Source organism: Papilio polytes, unplaced genomic scaffold (assembly GCF_000836215.1).
Source record: "Papilio polytes unplaced genomic scaffold, Ppol_1.0 DF824047.1, whole genome shotgun sequence".
Taxonomy (NCBI): Eukaryota; Metazoa; Arthropoda; class Insecta; order Lepidoptera; family Papilionidae; genus Papilio; species Papilio polytes.
In genome coordinates this window covers 1730224-1748321 of record NW_013525157.1, presented here as the reverse complement: position 1 = coordinate 1748321, position 18098 = coordinate 1730224, and the positions used below count along the sequence as shown (strand labels likewise).

The 18098-nt window shown below is 35.8% G+C and overlaps 4 protein-coding genes across 4 annotated transcripts in view; 2 read left to right on the top strand and 2 right to left on the bottom strand.

Annotated features, from left to right (window-relative positions):
- LOC106100331 (tudor domain-containing protein 7A) overlaps positions 1-6914 on the bottom strand; it is a 10948-nt gene extending 4034 nt beyond the window's left edge. The window contains exons 1-14 of the mRNA XM_013279155.1: positions 6793-6914; positions 6486-6606; positions 3592-3689; positions 3007-3221; positions 2682-2822; positions 2441-2596; positions 2090-2233; positions 1492-1692; positions 1195-1412; positions 984-1098; positions 738-908; positions 571-662; positions 302-464; positions 4-35 (exon numbers count right to left, since the gene is read on the bottom strand). Coding sequence (XP_013134609.1) covers positions 4-35; positions 302-464; positions 571-662; positions 738-908; positions 984-1098; positions 1195-1412; positions 1492-1692; positions 2090-2233; positions 2441-2596; positions 2682-2822; positions 3007-3221; positions 3592-3676 — 1733 coding nt within the window. The 5' untranslated portion in view covers positions 3677-3689; positions 6486-6606; positions 6793-6914. The remainder of the gene's footprint in view (positions 1-3; positions 36-301; positions 465-570; positions 663-737; positions 909-983; positions 1099-1194; positions 1413-1491; positions 1693-2089; positions 2234-2440; positions 2597-2681; positions 2823-3006; positions 3222-3591; positions 3690-6485; positions 6607-6792) is intronic.
- A 493-nt stretch (positions 6915-7407) lies between these two features.
- On the top strand, positions 7408-10981 carry LOC106100581 (polyadenylate-binding protein 1). The gene is made up of 3 exons (XM_013279478.1): positions 7408-7917; positions 8661-9445; positions 9632-10981. Exons 1-3 carry the CDS (start codon positions 7725-7727, stop codon positions 10487-10489), a joined length of 1836 nt encoding a protein of 611 aa, XP_013134932.1. The 5' UTR covers positions 7408-7724; the 3' UTR covers positions 10490-10981.
- A 3197-nt stretch (positions 10982-14178) lies between these two features.
- On the bottom strand, positions 14179-15801 carry LOC106100437 (glycylpeptide N-tetradecanoyltransferase 2). Its single transcript, XM_013279291.1, has one exon. It carries the CDS (start codon positions 15689-15691, stop codon positions 14291-14293), a length of 1401 nt encoding a protein of 466 aa, XP_013134745.1. The 5' UTR covers positions 15692-15801; the 3' UTR covers positions 14179-14290.
- Positions 15802-16183: 382 nt separating this feature from the next.
- LOC106100768 (60S ribosomal protein L13) lies at positions 16184-17949 on the top strand. The gene is made up of 5 exons (XM_013279791.1): positions 16184-16267; positions 16407-16671; positions 16747-16896; positions 17348-17500; positions 17802-17949. Exons 2-5 carry the CDS (start codon positions 16429-16431, stop codon positions 17919-17921), a joined length of 666 nt encoding a protein of 221 aa, XP_013135245.1. The 5' UTR covers positions 16184-16267; positions 16407-16428; the 3' UTR covers positions 17922-17949.
- Positions 17950-18098: the final 149 nt, after the last annotated feature.

The window sequence follows — 18098 nt, the reverse complement described above, 5'->3', positions numbered from 1 at the left end:
AGCTCCTCCGCGCCCTCCAGCCGGCACAGGATCGCCTGCCCGCACACCACACATCAATACAAGGAACCACTTTTTTTAAGACAAATGTTTAATGCAGTCTCAGACGTGCCATCGAATAATTTTGACTGCGATAATTACGTAATTTTCGCGGTGCACTTACTTCATATTTTTTCCTAGTGTTTTTATGGTTATCGACGTGCCCAAAATATGAAATCGTGTGCCATTGGTTTGCCAACCCTGTACTTTTATAATAAATGAAAATTAATCCATTTGTTGTTTAGGAAAATATAGTAAGGGCGACCTGCGCGGGCAGTTTCCGAAACTGGGGCTCGAGTATCTTGATATTGGTTATGTTGACGGTGTCGTCGTCCCCGTGGTCGCCGAGGAACACGGTCGCGGTGTCCTTCTCCAAGTCCAGCACCTTGGCGCGCTGCCAGCCCCCGTCCGACAGATTCACGGCATACCTACGCACGCCTTGTTACTAATTCATCAATTATTAAATATACAAATGTTGAAATTCCTCAAAAGAGATATCACAAAGCATGTTATCAATCATTATCAAAAACTCACCAAGCATTCTTTATTATCATCGACTTGTCGACCGACGTTCCGAAATGTTCGTAGTATTTAGCCATTTCTATCAGCATAGCGTCCAACATATTCTAAGAAAAATATTAATTATAGTTTCAAAGCTCAAGCTCACACTAATTTATTATATGCAGCGAGTTATTACTTACACTATATTCGATTCCAATAATACGAAGCCAAACTTCGAGCGTGGAGTTGGCGACTGTGATGAAGACGTTCCAGAAGTCCTGGTCCGGGAACTGCAGCGGCGGCAGGTCGCTGTCGATGGTCTCCTCGGGCGCCGGCGCGCAGGCCTGCGGCGGCCGCGCAGCGCCCGCCTCCTGCGCAGCGCACATTCCTAAGTCTCTACACTGTTTTACCAAAAAGAGTCTCATAATGAACAAATGTGTACTCACCTTGTTATTAGGCAACAGAACTAGGAGTCCATTGACAACTCTGTCTTTTAGTATTCGCGGACAATTCTCCACCAACTCTTGCCAGTTATTTGGTAAATTTTCGTTATATTTCTCCCTAAAATAAATAAAAACACTCATTAGATAGCATAGTAATCTTTACGAAATACTCTTTGGTCGTTTCGTAAATGGACAATGAGAATAAACGTGGCACCTGTACATGTGGGGCACGATGCTGGCCCAGAGGCCGGCCTCGTGCTCCGCCACCAGGTCGGCCAGCGCCTGCAGCGCGCGCGCCGCGCCCGCCGTCGGCAGCCCCTGCACCTCCGAGCCCTCCACCATCGCCAGCACCTTCGCCGCCGCCACCTCGCGCGCCAGCTGCTCCGACGGCGACGAGTCCGGGTACGACGACACGCTGTACGTGCTGCCCACCTACACAATACCAACCTTTACACTGTTCACACTTCAACTTATCCCTCCATACCATAAAACGGGAGTATTTTACACTAACTTTGACAGTGCAATCGTAGGTGACGGGGCCCTTTTTGGGCCTGTAGTCGTACAAGTTGTAGACGGGCTGCGGCAGGCCGAGCTTCCTGCACGTCCACTCCAGCTTCTCCTGCGAGGAGGTGGACTCCGGCGGCGGCTCCAGGTTGTGCGCCGGCACCACTTGCGTCACAGGGTCCATGTTCTCCTTCGTATTAAGCGGCTCCTGTAGTGAATGTTTGCTTATTTTAACCACGCCCGTTTGTAGCTTTATGCTTAGATAATTCTTTCTTTTCTTTGTAGATAATTAGCGGTTCGTAGCTATAAACGCATATCATAACTCTATGCAGGTACAAACTGAGCCGAGCAGCGTGACTATGTGCAGATCATCAATTTGAGTTACAAAAACATTTAAGAAATGTATAGACTAGGCATGGGAAACAAAATTATTTCACCGGTAACTTCTTTGAATTATTTGTGAGATTACGTAAAAATGTTTCAAGTGCAGTGTCATCTATGCTTACTCTATACATCTTTGGAACCTCTACCAACAACTATACTGTGAATTTGTACTGAAGAAACACTGTGTTAAAACAGCTTGTAAAATGTGCATGTGCAATTACCACATAATTATTGTGCGCGGGCAGCTGCAGCGGGATGAGGTCGACGGTGCTGAGGCGGTCCCGCAAGTTGAACAATCTCTGCGACGCCGACATTTTACCTGCTCGCGGCTCGCTCTCTTTCTCGTTGCGTTTGGAATGATTTAGCTGGAACATGTGAAAAATATTTACCTAATGACTAACTTACTTCGCTAAAAAAATAGTTTTTAATATCCTAATCTTGTTTTTCTCGTACTGAAAAACTAGTACGAAAACAAATAATTTTGTCATGTTGAATGGCAATATAGTTTTAAAGAACGTCAGTGGAAACGCGGGGTAACAATGAATTAAGGAGTTTGTGGCAGTAAAGCTTACTTTATCAGTGTGAGAGTCGCGCGGCGCCGCGCTGTAGCTCTTCGGTACATTGGGCGCTACCTTTTCTTGCTGTTCCACTACCTTAATGGGTTGCTTTACTTGCTGCGGTGGCGGATTTTTCGTTTCGATTACTTTATTATATTTATTTGACTGGAACTAATAATTATTACAAAATTAGTGTTTTTAATTACAACATTTGTTTTAATTGTTATAATTTATAGATTTCTAATGTGCTATTTACCTTCGGGTTCGGGTTGCTATTAAATGACGTATTGGTTTTGTATCTGTAAAACTGTTTTGAATAATCTTTGTCGTAACTTGATGGATAACTAGACGTCGACGCTGGCTTTCTCCACGATCCTTGTTTTTTCGGGAAACGATTCTAAAATGTAAAAAATCCTGAATTTTATGAAATATATAACTTAGTTTCGGCAAGTTAAATATGTGCGCTGCTCGAATTTCCTTCCTTACCAAAGGCTTTCAATAAAGTAAAAGCGAACCCAAGGCAATAAATACGTCGTTTGTCGATTTATAAATTGACAAATTGTTTAGTTACATATTCTTACCGAACTTAATTTCACGTTAGTCTTCTTTGTGGACTTCTGTCGGGCGACCATTGAAGCGATGTGTTGAGTTTCTTGACTAGCAATGGCGTCGACATACCACTCGCCATTAATTTGGGAAATTTTAAAACCCGGAACATCTTGGAAAAGCTTTTCCAGTGTAGGATAACCCAATTTCTTAAAAGGTATCCATTCACCTTGCAACTCCCGGTAATCGCCTGGAACATTATAATAATATACGCATACAAAAGCATTAAGTTTTTTGGGAAGTTTTAGCTTGTTAATTAAATTCATTAAAAAAATCATCTTTGAAGTAAAAACATTATTTATTAAATTTGAAGTTCTTTAGAGTCTAAACTAAGCAACTTTAGATAAAAGTGAGTGTGATTAAATTGTCATATTTTGACTAAGAAATTTGTAATATTTTTTTCTATTTTTCTTTTCTATACACAAGATATACAGTACACTATATACAAGATATACAGTATCTTCAGTTTTATGCATTTTTGTTTATTTTGAACTCAGCGTCATTGGGTATTACGGTCGCTCGCTTCACCGTTTGACGATATGAAAGTCAATGATACTCACGATTACACTGTTTTATAGTAAGTGCACCTTTCACCGATATAAGTGTCGCGCGCAAAGCTTGAATCACTTGGTCCTTGTCGGCCATTATGTAGGTGACACTGTTGGCAATATATTGTTTACACGTAGTATTGTTTAGATACATATAATATCACATGGTCATCCAAAACATAGATTTACGATTTAATAATACAATTTTAATAGGTACAAAAGTGTTTATCAACCAACATGGAGGTCGCCATCTTCAGGGACAGCTGCCCCACCCCCTCCTTAATTAGTCACAAAAGATAAAATAGATATAAAAAACTAATTCGAATATATTTATTTATTTATTTTATTTTATTGTTATAGTCTTTAATGGTAGCTGCCGCTACCCTAAAACCTAGCCTAGATCATCGACTGACGATGCACAACCAACAATACTTACATAATGAAGCAGTACAGTCAACAAACGTGATCGTTCATAGTTTAGACGATATCGCTTTCACAATATTACTGATAGTTAGGCAAAATGCATAAAAAGATAAGGCAAGTTTTTATTATACTTTTAGTTTTAACTTCTGCTGAGTAAAACCGAAGTGGATATATTTATTACCTTAAATGGGGATTTAAAATACCTAAGTTTAGTTCCACGTATTCAAAGATATAATTGCAATGCGTATCTTTAGGTTGGGGGAACGATGAAGACGAAAGAAAAAAAAAGAATCTTTAAACAGAGAAGGCTTACCTCACTCATCAAAGGATTAAAACATTATTATCTATAAGAAAAATAAAACACATGCGTAGAAGTTGTGGGGGCGACAAAATGCATCAACGTTCCATACATAAAGTGATCACAGAATCAACGATTGATTTTGTTTGCTGTCGAAATAAAAATTGAACAATTCCATGATCTGTCTGACCGGAAGATCGGATGGCTAGACCAATGCACAACTCGACAGTAGTTAATTCCTATGGGCAAAACGATGCATGACAAATACGTCTACTTAATGCATAGTTTAATATAGTTCAATCGTGAAGATACTTCCAATAAAATATTGATGCTTTACGATAATATTAACGCAACAAAAACACGTAATTTAATAGTTTTACAAAACACTTACAAAAATCTTGAAGATGGTACTGCTGCTAAAGTAAATGCATAACACTCACGCATTTCTTCATATCGTTTTGGAACAAGATCAGAGTCTCGATCAAAACTTGGTAATAACATATTTTGCTTTATATTCGGGGGAAACTTGAAGTTATTTCTTTCAATTCCCTTCATTCCCGTAGTATGTAACATAATTATGGGATGAATTAACCAGATTTATAAAAGAGATCTGCATTGACAGTGACTTGCACTCTGTTTTAAATAATATGACTTACTAATAACATCGAGCACATATTACGTACACGCAGTCATATGGATTCACTAGTTTCTACCAACATTATTTAAATAGGGGAAATTCTGTAAGTTATCCAAGGGCAAATGTCAACTACCTATGTATTATAAAAGTTATAATTTCTGACATATTAACTTTATACAGTGTTGTAGATCTTTGAAAAAAAAAACTAAAGCAGACTAGTAGTCAGCAATAATCATATTGGATCACACAGACAGTATAGAAGGAAAATGTTTAAAAATGTCATTGTAATATTTATGCTTATTACACACTACAGCCAGCAGTGAGCATAAGATTGAAAAAAAAAAATGTATATTGGAGTCAAGAGATTGTTCATTATTCACGTAATGTTTTTAAAAAAATATTTGACTCACACCACCTTCTGATCATATATGGTAAGATTTTAGTCTACCTAATAAAACTTATATCTATAATAACAATGTACTTTTTTTATTATTTTATTATTCATTTAATATACATTATCAGTAAGAAAACAATATTCTTATATCACAATATGTGTAAGATATTCCGCAGTATTGTTTGCCAACTTTATGGGAACACCAGCTGTTTCAGCATATAGATTAAGGAGATTTTGTTCTAGACATCAAATATCAATCAATAATAGAATTTATTAAATCCTATTCAAAAAGACTATAATTAAGGTTCAGTTTATTACCAGTCTAGGGGCTAGTCTTGGGCTTAATCGGACATCTGCAAGTGCGCACCGTACTAGTACAATTGGGAAAACGTACTAGTACACACTTTTAGTACCTTTAGTACTTCAGATTTGTGAAAACACAATACATGAATAGAATGTAACGAGGGTTATATATTAATTCACATCAAATTTTAAGCAGGGTCAAACATATGTTATTAGCGAGAATAAATTTAGTTATGAATAATTTTATCCACTTTTGATTCTCATTATCGAAGGTGGATGCTTCAATCTGACGAAAAGGCGAACACCGATATCGTGTAGTGTACTAAAAGTACTAAATGTCCGATTAACAGAAGCCGTTCGGTAACGTTACTTTTAGTACAGTGCCGAGTAACATTACTTTTTAGTACATCATATGTGTACTACCCAAGACTACTAGGGGCTAATCTTGCAATTAACTAAACATGAAGATATTGTTTGTATATTAAACTTCAATCCTAAGCAAGAGAGCTTACTTTACAGTTTTATTGGACTTTAATATAATAAATGCATTACAATAGCAACAAACATATGACTTGTGTGCTTAGCAACTTCATCTTGTTTAACAGTATTCTTTACTATGCTAACTCCATCCCATGACACAACACACATGTTTATATTACGATTTTTTAATCTAGTACATAAAAATGTAACCAAATAAAGAAAAGAAAATGAAAAATTATTTCATAATACAGTATTTATTGAAAACATAAAAAGCAAAGGCTCACAAATCTTTTTCCAAATTAAATGCATTTCATGACATTCTAGTTGTATGTATTATCAACATTATAATATAGGATTTTTAAAATACATACCTTACAAATTGTTAGAAAATGAATCGCTTAATTCCTTTTACCCCCGACAAGAGGTCTTATTATTTGGTAAAGCAGTTTACATGTCGATAATAGATATCACGGTAATATTCTGGAACTGATTCTGAAACAATAATTCGTAATGCATACGTAATACCACTAAATCGTTACATTGCGCGTAGGCAAGAGAAATCAGGATATTTCATCAAAGACTATGAAAATGTAAGCCGCCTTTTCTTTATGTATTCGTTAAAATTTGTCATTTGGTCTACTAGCTTAAGACCCAAAATTTTAAATAAAGATAAATTACCGTTAAATCGATATAATAATACACGTATCCGTCTGGTCGTTTGTTTTTTTAATCAAAGTTCGATTCGCAGACTGGAACAACTTAGCTACAACTTTTACTTGTGACAGTTAAGTGACAGCAGTGGTGACAGGACGAGATGACAGTACAAGAAACACAGATTAAATACCATAGATCCCATAAAGGGGGATATAAGAGAAGTTAACTTTGGAATTTGGAATCAATTCGTTCAATAAGCCGACTCTTTAAGATTTGCAATAAAAAGTATGCGTGTGTTTCGATTGAACCGGTTGATGCAGCACGGTTGAGTAGAAAGGGCATTGATCAACCTCGAGAATGAGTAAGTTTGTTAGAAAAACAATTTCTACGTCACGATTCATCGGTGCTATTTTCCATCTACTAAGATTCAATTCAGTGTCAATCCATGTGCCATTTACTGAAAAAGTTTAGGGCAGAGAAGTTAACAACGATCATAAGAATTGTATTCATTTCTCAGTAAAGGACAAAAAGAGTTATTTTGTGCCAAGCATTTATTTTCCAGTTTTGTGAGATTTTTTAAATGTCTATGGTTTTAAAACGTCGGCCATTTCGCTTTTGTCTTCACAAGTCACAAATCACAAACGTCACCTTTCCTTTGGTGAGCAAGGTGTGTTCACGTGAGGTTGTGTGGTCCCTCAGAAATAGGTCACACAATCCTCATAATTTCGTGAAATATTCTTCTAAAATAAAAAAAAAAAGCACAAAATTTATAAAAACCCAAAAAAATAGTAAAATATTAAATAATAAACGGGAAATCCTCGCTTATAAGTTAGTGTACGTAAGCGTGCAACGTGGTCTAAGGAATGCGATAGGTAATCATAAAGAGAAAGTGAACTTGTTTTTTGCATACTGTTAATTAATGTTCAATATAAAACGATCACAGTGAAAATTCCAAAATGAATCCTGGGCCACCTAATTACCCAATGGCGTCGTTGTATGTCGGAGATTTACACTCCGATATTACTGAGGCCATGTTGTTTGAGAAATTTTCAACCGCTGGTCCGGTTCTATCAATTCGAGTTTGTCGCGATATGATAACTCGTAGATCTTTAGGCTACGCTTACGTAAATTTTCAGCAGCCTGCCGATGGTAAGTTTTTTATTCCATATTCCATATTGTGTAAGATTACGTGTTAAATATAATTTTACTTGTCACATTTTGTAAGTAATAGAACGCTTGTAACGTATGCTTATGCTCTTATCTATAATCTAATTGTAATGTAATCTTGATCATGCAGTGTAACATATTCTTACAATAACGTTTTAATAATTGTCATACAAAGTTAAATATTTCTTTACATATTTATGAAGTAACATTCCAAAAATATTTTAAAATAGGCATTTCATATTGTATTAGCTTGAAATTATCAATAAATGTTTTTTTTTTTATTCTCAAATAATTGAATGTCATTGCTATACTCAAATACAAAGTTGGGTTGCAATGAATTTCCAATAAAATAAATAAAATAATTAAACAATGCATATTTGAGTCAAGAGACAAGCGAGAGTACATACTCTTACTCAATACTTCACTACATTTATCTGTATCCCCTTTATTGATTTCCAATTAAAATTGTATAAAAACTTTACTAGCAAATGTTGAAATATATTGTCCTAAACTAAAACTATTCTTCATGCAATGTTTTAACCTGTATGTTAACATTAACATAGAAATGTCTATTGCAGGTTTTGTCATAAATTATAAAAAAAATATTGAAATTCTATAGTTTTTTAAATATGATTTCCGCCAAAACTAGTCTTAACGCTGTGTTTATTTTATGAAACCTTATAACATGTTTTTTGTAAATATTAAGCTTTTTATTATATTTGCAGCTGAGAGAGCTTTGGAAGGCATGAATTTTGACATTATAAAAGGAAGACCCATTAGAATTATGTGGTCGCAACGTGACCCATCGCTCCGCAAGTCAGGTGTTGGCAATGTGTTCATTAAAAATCTTGACAAGACTATTGATAATAAGGCCATGTATGACACTTTTTCGGCCTTTGGCAACATTTTAAGTTGTAAGGTTGCTCAAGATGAAACTGGTGCCTCTAAGGGTTATGGATTTGTTCATTTTGAAACTGAGGAAGCTGCTAATAAGTCTATTGAAAAAGTAAATGGAATGCTTTTGAATGGCAAGAAAGTTTATGTGGGCAGATTCATTCCTCGCAAAGAGCGCGAAAAGGAACTTGGTGAAAAGGCTAAGCTGTTCACCAATGTTTATGTCAAGAACTTCGGTGAAGATTTTTCTGACGAAATGCTTAGAGAGATGTTTGAAAAATATGGCCGCATCACCAGCCATAAGGTGATGTATAAGGAAGATGGAAGCTCTAGAGGCTTTGGCTTTGTTGCCTTTGAAGACCCTGATGCTGCTGAAAGAGCTTGTATGGAACTGAATGGCAAAGAACTTGTGGAAGGAAAGCCATTGTATGTTGGACGTGCTCAGAAGAAAGCTGAGCGACAAAAAGAATTAAAACGTAAATTTGAACAATTAAAATCTGAACGTTTGACTCGCTACCAAGGTGTTAACTTATATGTAAAGAACTTAGATGACACAATTGATGATGAACGCCTACGTAAAGAGTTTGCTCCATTTGGCACTATAACTTCTGCCAAGGTATTTATGCATTTTATTTGTACATTTATAATTGTCGTGTTTGACTTATGATACCAAGTGATTTATTAAAAGTTTAGTATATGTTTATGCAAAATATTTTTTTAATTAGAAAAAAATTTATATTAAAAGGTTCATTATAAATGGAATGATACTATAATTTTGTAAAATAAATAATTTCTTGTTCAGGTAATGTTGGAAGATGGCCGCAGTAAAGGATTTGGGTTTGTATGTTTTTCATCTCCCGAAGAAGCCACTAAAGCTGTTACAGAAATGAATGGGCGTATTGTCGGAACTAAGCCTTTATATGTAGCATTAGCTCAACGCAAAGAAGATCGTAAGGCTCATTTGACATCGCAGTACATGCAACGTATGGCCAGCATGCGCATGCAACAGATGGGTCAGATATTCCAACCAGGTGGTACCGGAGGATACTTCGTACCAACCATACCTCCTGCCCAACGTTTCTATGGTCCAGCTCAAATGACTCAAATAAGACCATCCCCTCGCTGGACCGCTCAGCCGGCCGTAAGACCCAACGCCCAGTCTGCAGCTTCTGCCTATCCCAACATGCAGCCTCCCTTCCGCCCTGCACCACGTGGGCCCGCCCAAGCAGCATTACGTTCATCGATGGGAGCTAGACCTATTACAGGACAACAAGGTGTGGCTACTGCTGCATCTATCCGTGCACCTATTGTCCCTCAGTCGGGGCGTCCAGCAGGTTATAAGTACACTTCTAACATGCGTAACCCACCAGCTCCACAACCTGCTGTGCATATTCAAGGTCAAGAACCATTAACCACAACAATGTTAGCTGCAGCACCACTCCAGGAACAAAAGCAAATGTTGGGTGAAAGGCTGTTCCCACTAATTCAAAGGATGCACCCTGATTTGGCAGGAAAGATTACTGGAATGCTTTTGGAGATTGACAATTCTGAACTGCTCCACATGTTGGAGCATGGAGAATCCTTGAAGGCTAAGGTTGACGAGGCTGTTGCTGTTTTGCAAGCTCACCAAGCTAAACAGCAGGCTACCAAAAAAGATTAGGTAGCTTTGAATATTAACTTATAAGCTGCAAGGTTTATTTCTGCCGTTTTCTATTATTTTAATGCTTCGAACATCTATCATTTTAATTTAGTCCCGGTAATAAAAAAAAATTAAAAATAAAAATTGAAAAATAAAAGAAAAGGTGGGATGCACATTTCCAACATATATAACTATTATTAGCATTATTGGAAGTGCATTGCTGCAAACAAAAACAACGCAACTATCAACATTTCTATACTTGAAAGTGTTATGCTACTGGGTACTTTGACTTTCAATATTGACCAAGAAGTTGGATTTAAGTTTAGTTTCTTAAACTTTTTTATTTCTCAGTAAAGGGAGTTGGCTTTTGTTCTTGCAATTATCTTTCTTTTTCTTCATCAGTTTTACATTGGACATTTGTCTACCATGTATTGAAAACTTGGTCGCCAATGTAACTGATTGATTTACTATGTATTGTTATAATATATATATTCAAGGGAATATTCAATATAATCGCGTGTTTTATTTCATAACCCCACCCATTTTTGTATTTGCTTAAAAATAAATTTTCTGCCCGAGGTCATCCGCGCGCTTCCCAGCGTTTAACCCTCTTTAAACTTTGTGTTCTGGGCAGTGACTTACCTACACATTTCGTTGCTAAGATTGAATTATTTTTGAATAATATAGGAAAAGTAGGTTGCGGTTGTTAATGTTAAATGAAACAGTTAAACAGAGTATGTTTTGTAATTACTGAAGTTTGCTATGGTTCAGTGGTTCAAAGTCATTGGAGCATGGTAGCTTCGCTCTGTTTTTATTACTCGACTTATAGTGTAATATTTAAAGCCTGTATGTAAGTTTTTGATTTGTATATATGTAAATTCCATTAATTCTGACGGCCTATAAATCCCCAAACGACAACCAATTTTAGTGAGCGAGATGTCAATGGATTCGTTCTCTTCCCCGAAGATGCACGATCAGATACTTTGGCGGATTGATATAATGAAGCACGATCCATTCGATTTTTTTATCGGTACAACGCCATTAATCCGTTAGTGGATCGGATTCAAAGTATAGGTGGGATCGTGGTCAAGCGCTAACTTAACATATATAAAAAAGGTACAACAGCATTATCCTCCGCCCCCCAGGCTGGTTTCAGGACTTGGGAGGACCACTAATTTAAAATAATAATTTTATGTATTTTGTCATAATACAGATTTTATGTAACTACATACCATCAATATTTAATTATCCTTACTGATAAAGAGGAAAGATTGTATTTTTATATGTATTTGTTTCTCGCAAAAAGTACTGGGCCAATAAAAAAGAAAGTCACCATTAGAAAGGTAATTTATCTGTAACATAGGCTATTTTAGTTATTTATTAGTTTAATGTAACATAAAACTTTTTATAATGGCAAACGTTTGGGAATAAATCTGGCTTCAAGAGCTAGATGACGACACTGAAATTCACAAGCTTTATTGTTGCACGATTACATAGTACTCGTTTGTGCTGTAACCGAATGGCCGTAAGTTCTATCAAAACGTGCAGGTCACGCGCTATCACGCGCTGTAGTTGAAATAAAAACACCTAAGTTCTCATATGTGTAAGAATAACTAAATAAATACTGGCAGACAATTTCCGTGGGCCGTTTTTGTAGACAGACGATTTTAAGTTTCCAAAAATATGAATAAACTTTACTTTTATTTTTAAATGCTGTTTTTATATATAACACTCAGGAGCCTATGACATTAACCCTGCAAGAAGACAGACGTTTCTGATGGGGCAAATGACTTCCCAGACACTTTCATTTACGCGCGGCTTATAACACTAAAACGTAAATAGTAGTACTTAACTAATTTTCAATAGTCGCGGGCTAAATCTAGTTTACAATAAAATTTTCTGAGAGGTTGTTTGACTAGTCCAAAGTGACTGGCTGTTTGGAGGTCGTATTCTCATAGTCCCATGAGTTATCTTTCATGAAAATTAAGCTTTTAAACTTAAGTACCGTCATCCAGCTCTAGAACGAGAAATTGAAAGTTGAATTTTATCGCGCCATACTTGCACATTCTAGTCTTCTAGTAGCACGTAATGTCTAGTTAGACCTAACTTTTACAGTTACATTAATCAAATTCTTATTTTTACTTGTATCTATTGTTATCAAAAACTTGACCACGACTATGTGACCCCCCTTCGCGCCAAAGCCGGATACGCCCATGTGTTTGTTAGAGTTTATAACCTGAACGGTTTTTTTTTTTTTTATAGCATAAGGTGGCAAACGAGCAAGCGGCGCGCCGCCAAAATGGCGAAGCGACCGCTGCCCATAGACATCCGCAATTGCAGTTGCGTTGCCTACCCTTATACGACGGAGGAGGAGACGCACATAAAGAGCATATTTCCTCTTTCTATGCATCTCCTCCACCGTCAAATCCACTTCCCCTTCCCAACCTCTCCTTATAAGAAAAGGGTGGTAAAGAGAAAGGGACTTAAATTAGGCCTCCGGCACCACACTCATCAGACGAAACACGGAATTGCTTCCATTTCACGCCTGTCTTCTGTGTGGTCGTGGTATTACACCGGGCGTGCCGGCCCATTCGTGCTAAGATGTTAAAGCGGGCACTACCACTATTAAAGAACCCGGTTGAACGGATCTCGAAAAAATGTGTCATATGTGTAGAGATTATTCGGGAAGAACATATAGACTACGTCGGATCCCAGTAATCGTTTCCCGTGGGATACATAATTTTTTTTTAATGTTTACTCGATATTTCTGCAACGATTCCACAGATCTTGTTGAAAGGCACGGTTAAACAACAAAGTTTGAACTTTGAAGTACCTGACAAACGTCAATGTCAGGTTCCCAAGGGATTAATAGTCTTCGTTTTTCATGGTCGCAGGCAACAGCTAGTTATTAAATAATTAAACTTCATTGTTAAAAGAAACTACTGGACCGATCCAAACTATCAATACAAAGCACCTGGATCGGGCATACATCGACACTAATAATTATAGTCCATTAAAATAGAAATTAAATTGAAAATAAATGATTTTGGAATGCGGGATTTCATTCACCGCGACTTTTAAATTTTCCGTGTATTTTCTTTATTAAATTTTCCATATATTTGCCTATTACTTTTAGTCAGTTGTGTTGATTTTTATTTAAATAAGGTTATTAGGTGATGGATATCAAATGGCTGCATTTTTTTAAAATAACTATATCAAGGTAGTTTTATTGTGTCCAAAATAATTCAAGTATCAGCACCCTTTTAATTAAAAGTACAATACAGGCACAGTATGAGACAATTATAATAACCAATTACTGTATCACATTATTAAACATTTTTACCTTATTGTAGTTTTAACAATGTAAAGTGGTTTAATAAAATAGTTTTGTGTATATGATGTATTCTAGGTATTTGTTTTATGTTTGTGGATATCCCAGTTAGTAAAAAGAGAGAAAGATGTGTAGCACACAGTATTTTTAATGTTCAGGAACACAATTAATGTTTAGGAAAGTATAGTTTGACCAGGAATATAAAATGACCTTTCTGTATTGCAGAAAAATATGGAACTAATGCATTTGCTCAAATTAGAAAGGTATATTATAAATGAGGTGATGAGCACCTATAGGCCAGGTATTTTATATTCTTGGTTATGCTATACAAATAATAAAATCAAACCCTTACACAATTTTACAATGAAGAAATAAAATTTGTCAACTGTAATTATATTTAGAAACAATAAAAACATTACATATTTTGAGACAAAATATAAATATAAATAAGAAAGCAATAAGCTAGCATACCCAAAAACAATATGAAACTGTTATTGAAGGACTAAACCAATTTTATTAGGAGTTATGCTTGGGCATCTCCAGTTGTAAAGATAGTACTGTAGATTTCCATCTCCAATACCAAATTTAAGTGGTTCTAAAAATTCTTTATTATCCATTAAATCTAAAGCATTAAATACATCAAACCCAGAGTTTTTAGCAGTTATCAGTGCATCCAGCATCAAATCAGTCCAAGGAGTTTTTGTAGATACATTATAAAATGAATAAGCAGCTTTGAGAGTTTTGTGCACCGGATGGTAAACAACCGTGGACGGAAGGGTGTAATAACTTACAAAATCTGTAATTGCACCATCAGTTGCTTCAACAACAAAGCTATCAATTATACCATTTTGAGGAACAAACCAGTGCTTAAACTCTTCTTCAGAAAAAGTTGGTGCTAAGTCAAATCTTTTTAAATAATCATTTAGTAGTTTAAGAACCTTCTCACAATCTTGAGACTCTAACTTACGGAATCCTGCCGTTTTTGGTAAGTCAGGTAGCTTGAATAACTTTAAAGTTCTTTGCATAGTCATGTTTCTTGATAAATGACTAAACTTGATATCAATAAGTTTCTTAGGGTTCAGTGACCTATGCCAATACCGGCAAGTAGCTATTGGTTTTGGCAAAACAATTCCAGCTGTATATACTCCTTGGAATATACCTGTTAAATTCACTCGTCGAGTTATTTCCCTGATTAGCACAGGGGCTACTCTCTTGGCACGAAGTTTTTTATGGACACACAAAAAATTTATTTCTACCACAGTTTGCACATGCTCATAAATTCGTAATTCCGCTGGTATTGCAGATATAAATCCTACAAGTCTGCCAGATTTTATGACACGGACCCCACAGTGCCATTCCATTCTCCAGCCTGGAGGTTGTAGAGCCCATTTCAGAAAATCGGTTTGATAGTCAAATCTGAACATGCAATCATCATCTTCAACATAGTTTTCATTTAACAATGTGTATAGTTCCTTTAAAACCAATGGCTCATTAAGATTTAGTGTGTCCCACTGAAAGCCATCTGGCAATGTATAGGGTTCAGAACGAATTTCGTCTACAGTCTTTGGAGGTTCGATAGGCTCATTCGAGACTATTTTTTCATCCATTTTCGGAACAGGTTGTGTAGACCAAAATTTATAAGACTTATGTAAAGCTTCTTCGGTTGTCTTAGCCGGCTTCTGCTGGAGATTCAACACTTCCATAGCTATTTTGAGGTCTATTAAAGGAATGTTTTGATGAACATCTCCCGGATTAGCAATTTCAGATGTTCCTGAACTGCCGTGGTCTCCATCACCTGTGTTACGCTTTTTCTTATTTTTATTCTTCTTCTTTGAATGTTTTTCTTCATTTGGTTTTTGGTTTTCTTCTGTAACAGTCTTGTTATCTTCCATTTTAGTAGCAAAACCAAGAAACTAGGTTTAAAAAGGGAAAAATTTAATTACTAATTGAAAAGGAAGGTTCAGCACATTATCATTCAATTCAATCAACCATAGACAATAATAGACAATTTAAAGATTTCACAGAGCCAAATAAACACAAATTCTAGTGGAATAGATAATTAGTTGCTGGCGCGCACTGTGTTAATCAAATAGTATTATTTTGGCTAACGAAGTAATAGGAAAAACTCTACAGGTTTCCACGGTTTCTAAGAAGTTAATTCACCAATATATAAGATAGAAAAGGTTTTTTTAGTATTTCTGTGCTAACTGCGGTAGTCAACAAAGAGTTGTTTTTAACGAGTTGCTATTATTTATTTATTTCTGCTTTGTTTACTATAAATAAGTGTTAAAAAAACTTTGTATAAAACTTTTGTTCACTGTATGTTTTAACGGGTTTTTATCCGTTTTATATATATATCTCTATAAATTAAGTAGATTATAGCTATTTACTCTTTGGCTTTGCTCTTTGCCTTTTATGTTTATCTGTGATTATCTGTCACTTTCTTTTCTAACTCATTTTGCTCTGTGGTTAGTTTTATGTTTTTATAAATCCAAGAAAATAATGAAAATCTTCTCATAATATAATACAAAAATAAATGATAATAGAGTTAATATTGCAATTTATGTGTACGATTAATTATTTCAATTCATAATCGTATTATTTCAGGTAAGGTGAGTTACTAACAAACATGGGGAAGGGGAATAATATGATCCCAAATGGCCATTTCCATAAGGATTGGCAAAGATTCGTGAAAACTTGGTTTAATCAACCTGCGAGAAGACACCGCAGGAAGCAAAACAGAATCAAGAAAGCAAAGGCAATAGCGCCTCGTCCAGCAGCAGGACCTCTGAGACCGGTAGTGCGTTGCCCTACAGTCCGGTATCATACTAAGGTTCGCGCCGGGCGTGGATTTACACTTCGCGAAATAAGGGTAATGTAAACATAATGGTGAATAATGGCAAGTGGATGATTATTCCTGAGTTTAAGACGTTTCCTTTTATTTTAGGCCGCTGGACTCAATCCTGCTTTCGCTAGAACTATTGGTATCGCCGTAGATCCTCGCAGGCGCAACAAGTCTGTGGAATCATTGCAGACAAATGTCCAAAGGATAAAGGAATACAGAGCTCGACTTATTCTGTTCCCTAAGGGCAAGAAGGTAAATTGTTTACATGACAAAATATTATTTTTGACTCTACAACTCCACGTTGAATTATTGGAAGGAAATTTTTTTGGTAGGATTTTATTTTATAGTGCTTAATAAATGGAGATATTACCATGTATTCACTTTATTGTGATGAAAAATTAGTATTTTCTATGGCCTAGAAAGGTGTCGTCATGTAATTTGTTATATGTAGAGTCTGCATGCAATCAGCAATATTAGATGAAAGTAAACATAAAAACATGTATATGTTTACTAATTTTCTTACTTAATCTTTAATGCAGGCTCTGTGTCTCTTGTCTTGTGACATGTGCATAGTGTGTGAAGGTTAAAGCAAGTTTTTTTTTAAAAGGATCCAATCTCAAGAAACCACTCCCATTTTATGTGTGTGCTTTAATTTTATTTGTTTTAAAATTATTGATTGAAAACCATATTGCTTGGTTTTAAGGTGCTGAAGGGTGAAGCTAATGAAGAAGAACGTAAGTTGGCTACGCAGCTCCGTGGTCCTCTCATGCCTGTGCAACAACCAGCACCCAAGTCCCATGCCCGAGTCATCACTGAAGAGGAGAAAGACTTTAAGGCCTATCAATATCTAAGAGGAGTAAGTTATATTTTAATAATCACTCCTATGTTAAAGTATTTCCATGTGAAATAGTGAATTTATTAATATTTTAGGTTGGGGAAAAGTTAATAATAATTTTCATTTATTTACATACATGCAATAGTTACAGATGATTTTTAAAAAAAATGTCTTTAATTTGGTTCTGGGCCAATACAGTGACGTGTAATGATTATTTTCTGACAAAGAAAATAAGTGTATTTTTGGGCCAGTGGGCCTGTATTACTATTTCTACATATTTACATATAAACAGCATAAATCTTAAACATTGTATTATTTACAGGCTCGTTCTATTGCCAAACTTGTTGGTATTAGAGCTAAGAGGTTGAAGGATGCTGCTGAAAATCCTGATGATGTCACTAAAGCCCCAACAGGTGCAAAGGAAGTAAAGGCTAAGAAGTAGTTCTGTTAAATAAAAATCTTTAACATAAGTTGTGTATTTTATTCATCAATTCCCACATCCTAGTCTTTTTAACTGACTTCCTAGAACATAGACAAATTGAGAACCTTTCAATTTGCATGTTCTGTAATTTTTCTAGTAAAGGCCAAATGTGTTTCTAATTACTCTGCCTTAATGTGA

Bases quoted from the DNA above. Each gene is read 5' to 3' on its own strand.
- LOC106100768 (XM_013279791.1), top strand. From the start codon at position 16,429: ATGGGGAAGGGGAATAATATGATCCCAAATGGCCATTTCCATAAGGAT. The intron at 16,672-16,746 runs GTAATGTAAACA...CTTTTATTTTAG, and splicing joins TTACACTTCGCGAAATAAGG to GCCGCTGGACTCAATCCTGC. The intron at 17,501-17,801 runs GTAAGTTATATT...TATTATTTACAG, and splicing joins CCTATCAATATCTAAGAGGA to GCTCGTTCTATTGCCAAACT.
- LOC106100581 (XM_013279478.1), top strand. From the start codon at position 7,725: ATGAATCCTGGGCCACCTAATTACCCAATGGCGTCGTTGTATGTCGGA. The intron at 7,918-8,660 runs GTAAGTTTTTTA...TTATATTTGCAG, and splicing joins TTTTCAGCAGCCTGCCGATG to CTGAGAGAGCTTTGGAAGGC. The intron at 9,446-9,631 runs GTATTTATGCAT...TTTCTTGTTCAG, and splicing joins GCACTATAACTTCTGCCAAG to GTAATGTTGGAAGATGGCCG.
- LOC106100437 (XM_013279291.1), bottom strand. From the start codon at position 15,691: ATGGAAGATAACAAGACTGTTACAGAAGAAAACCAAAAACCAAATGAA.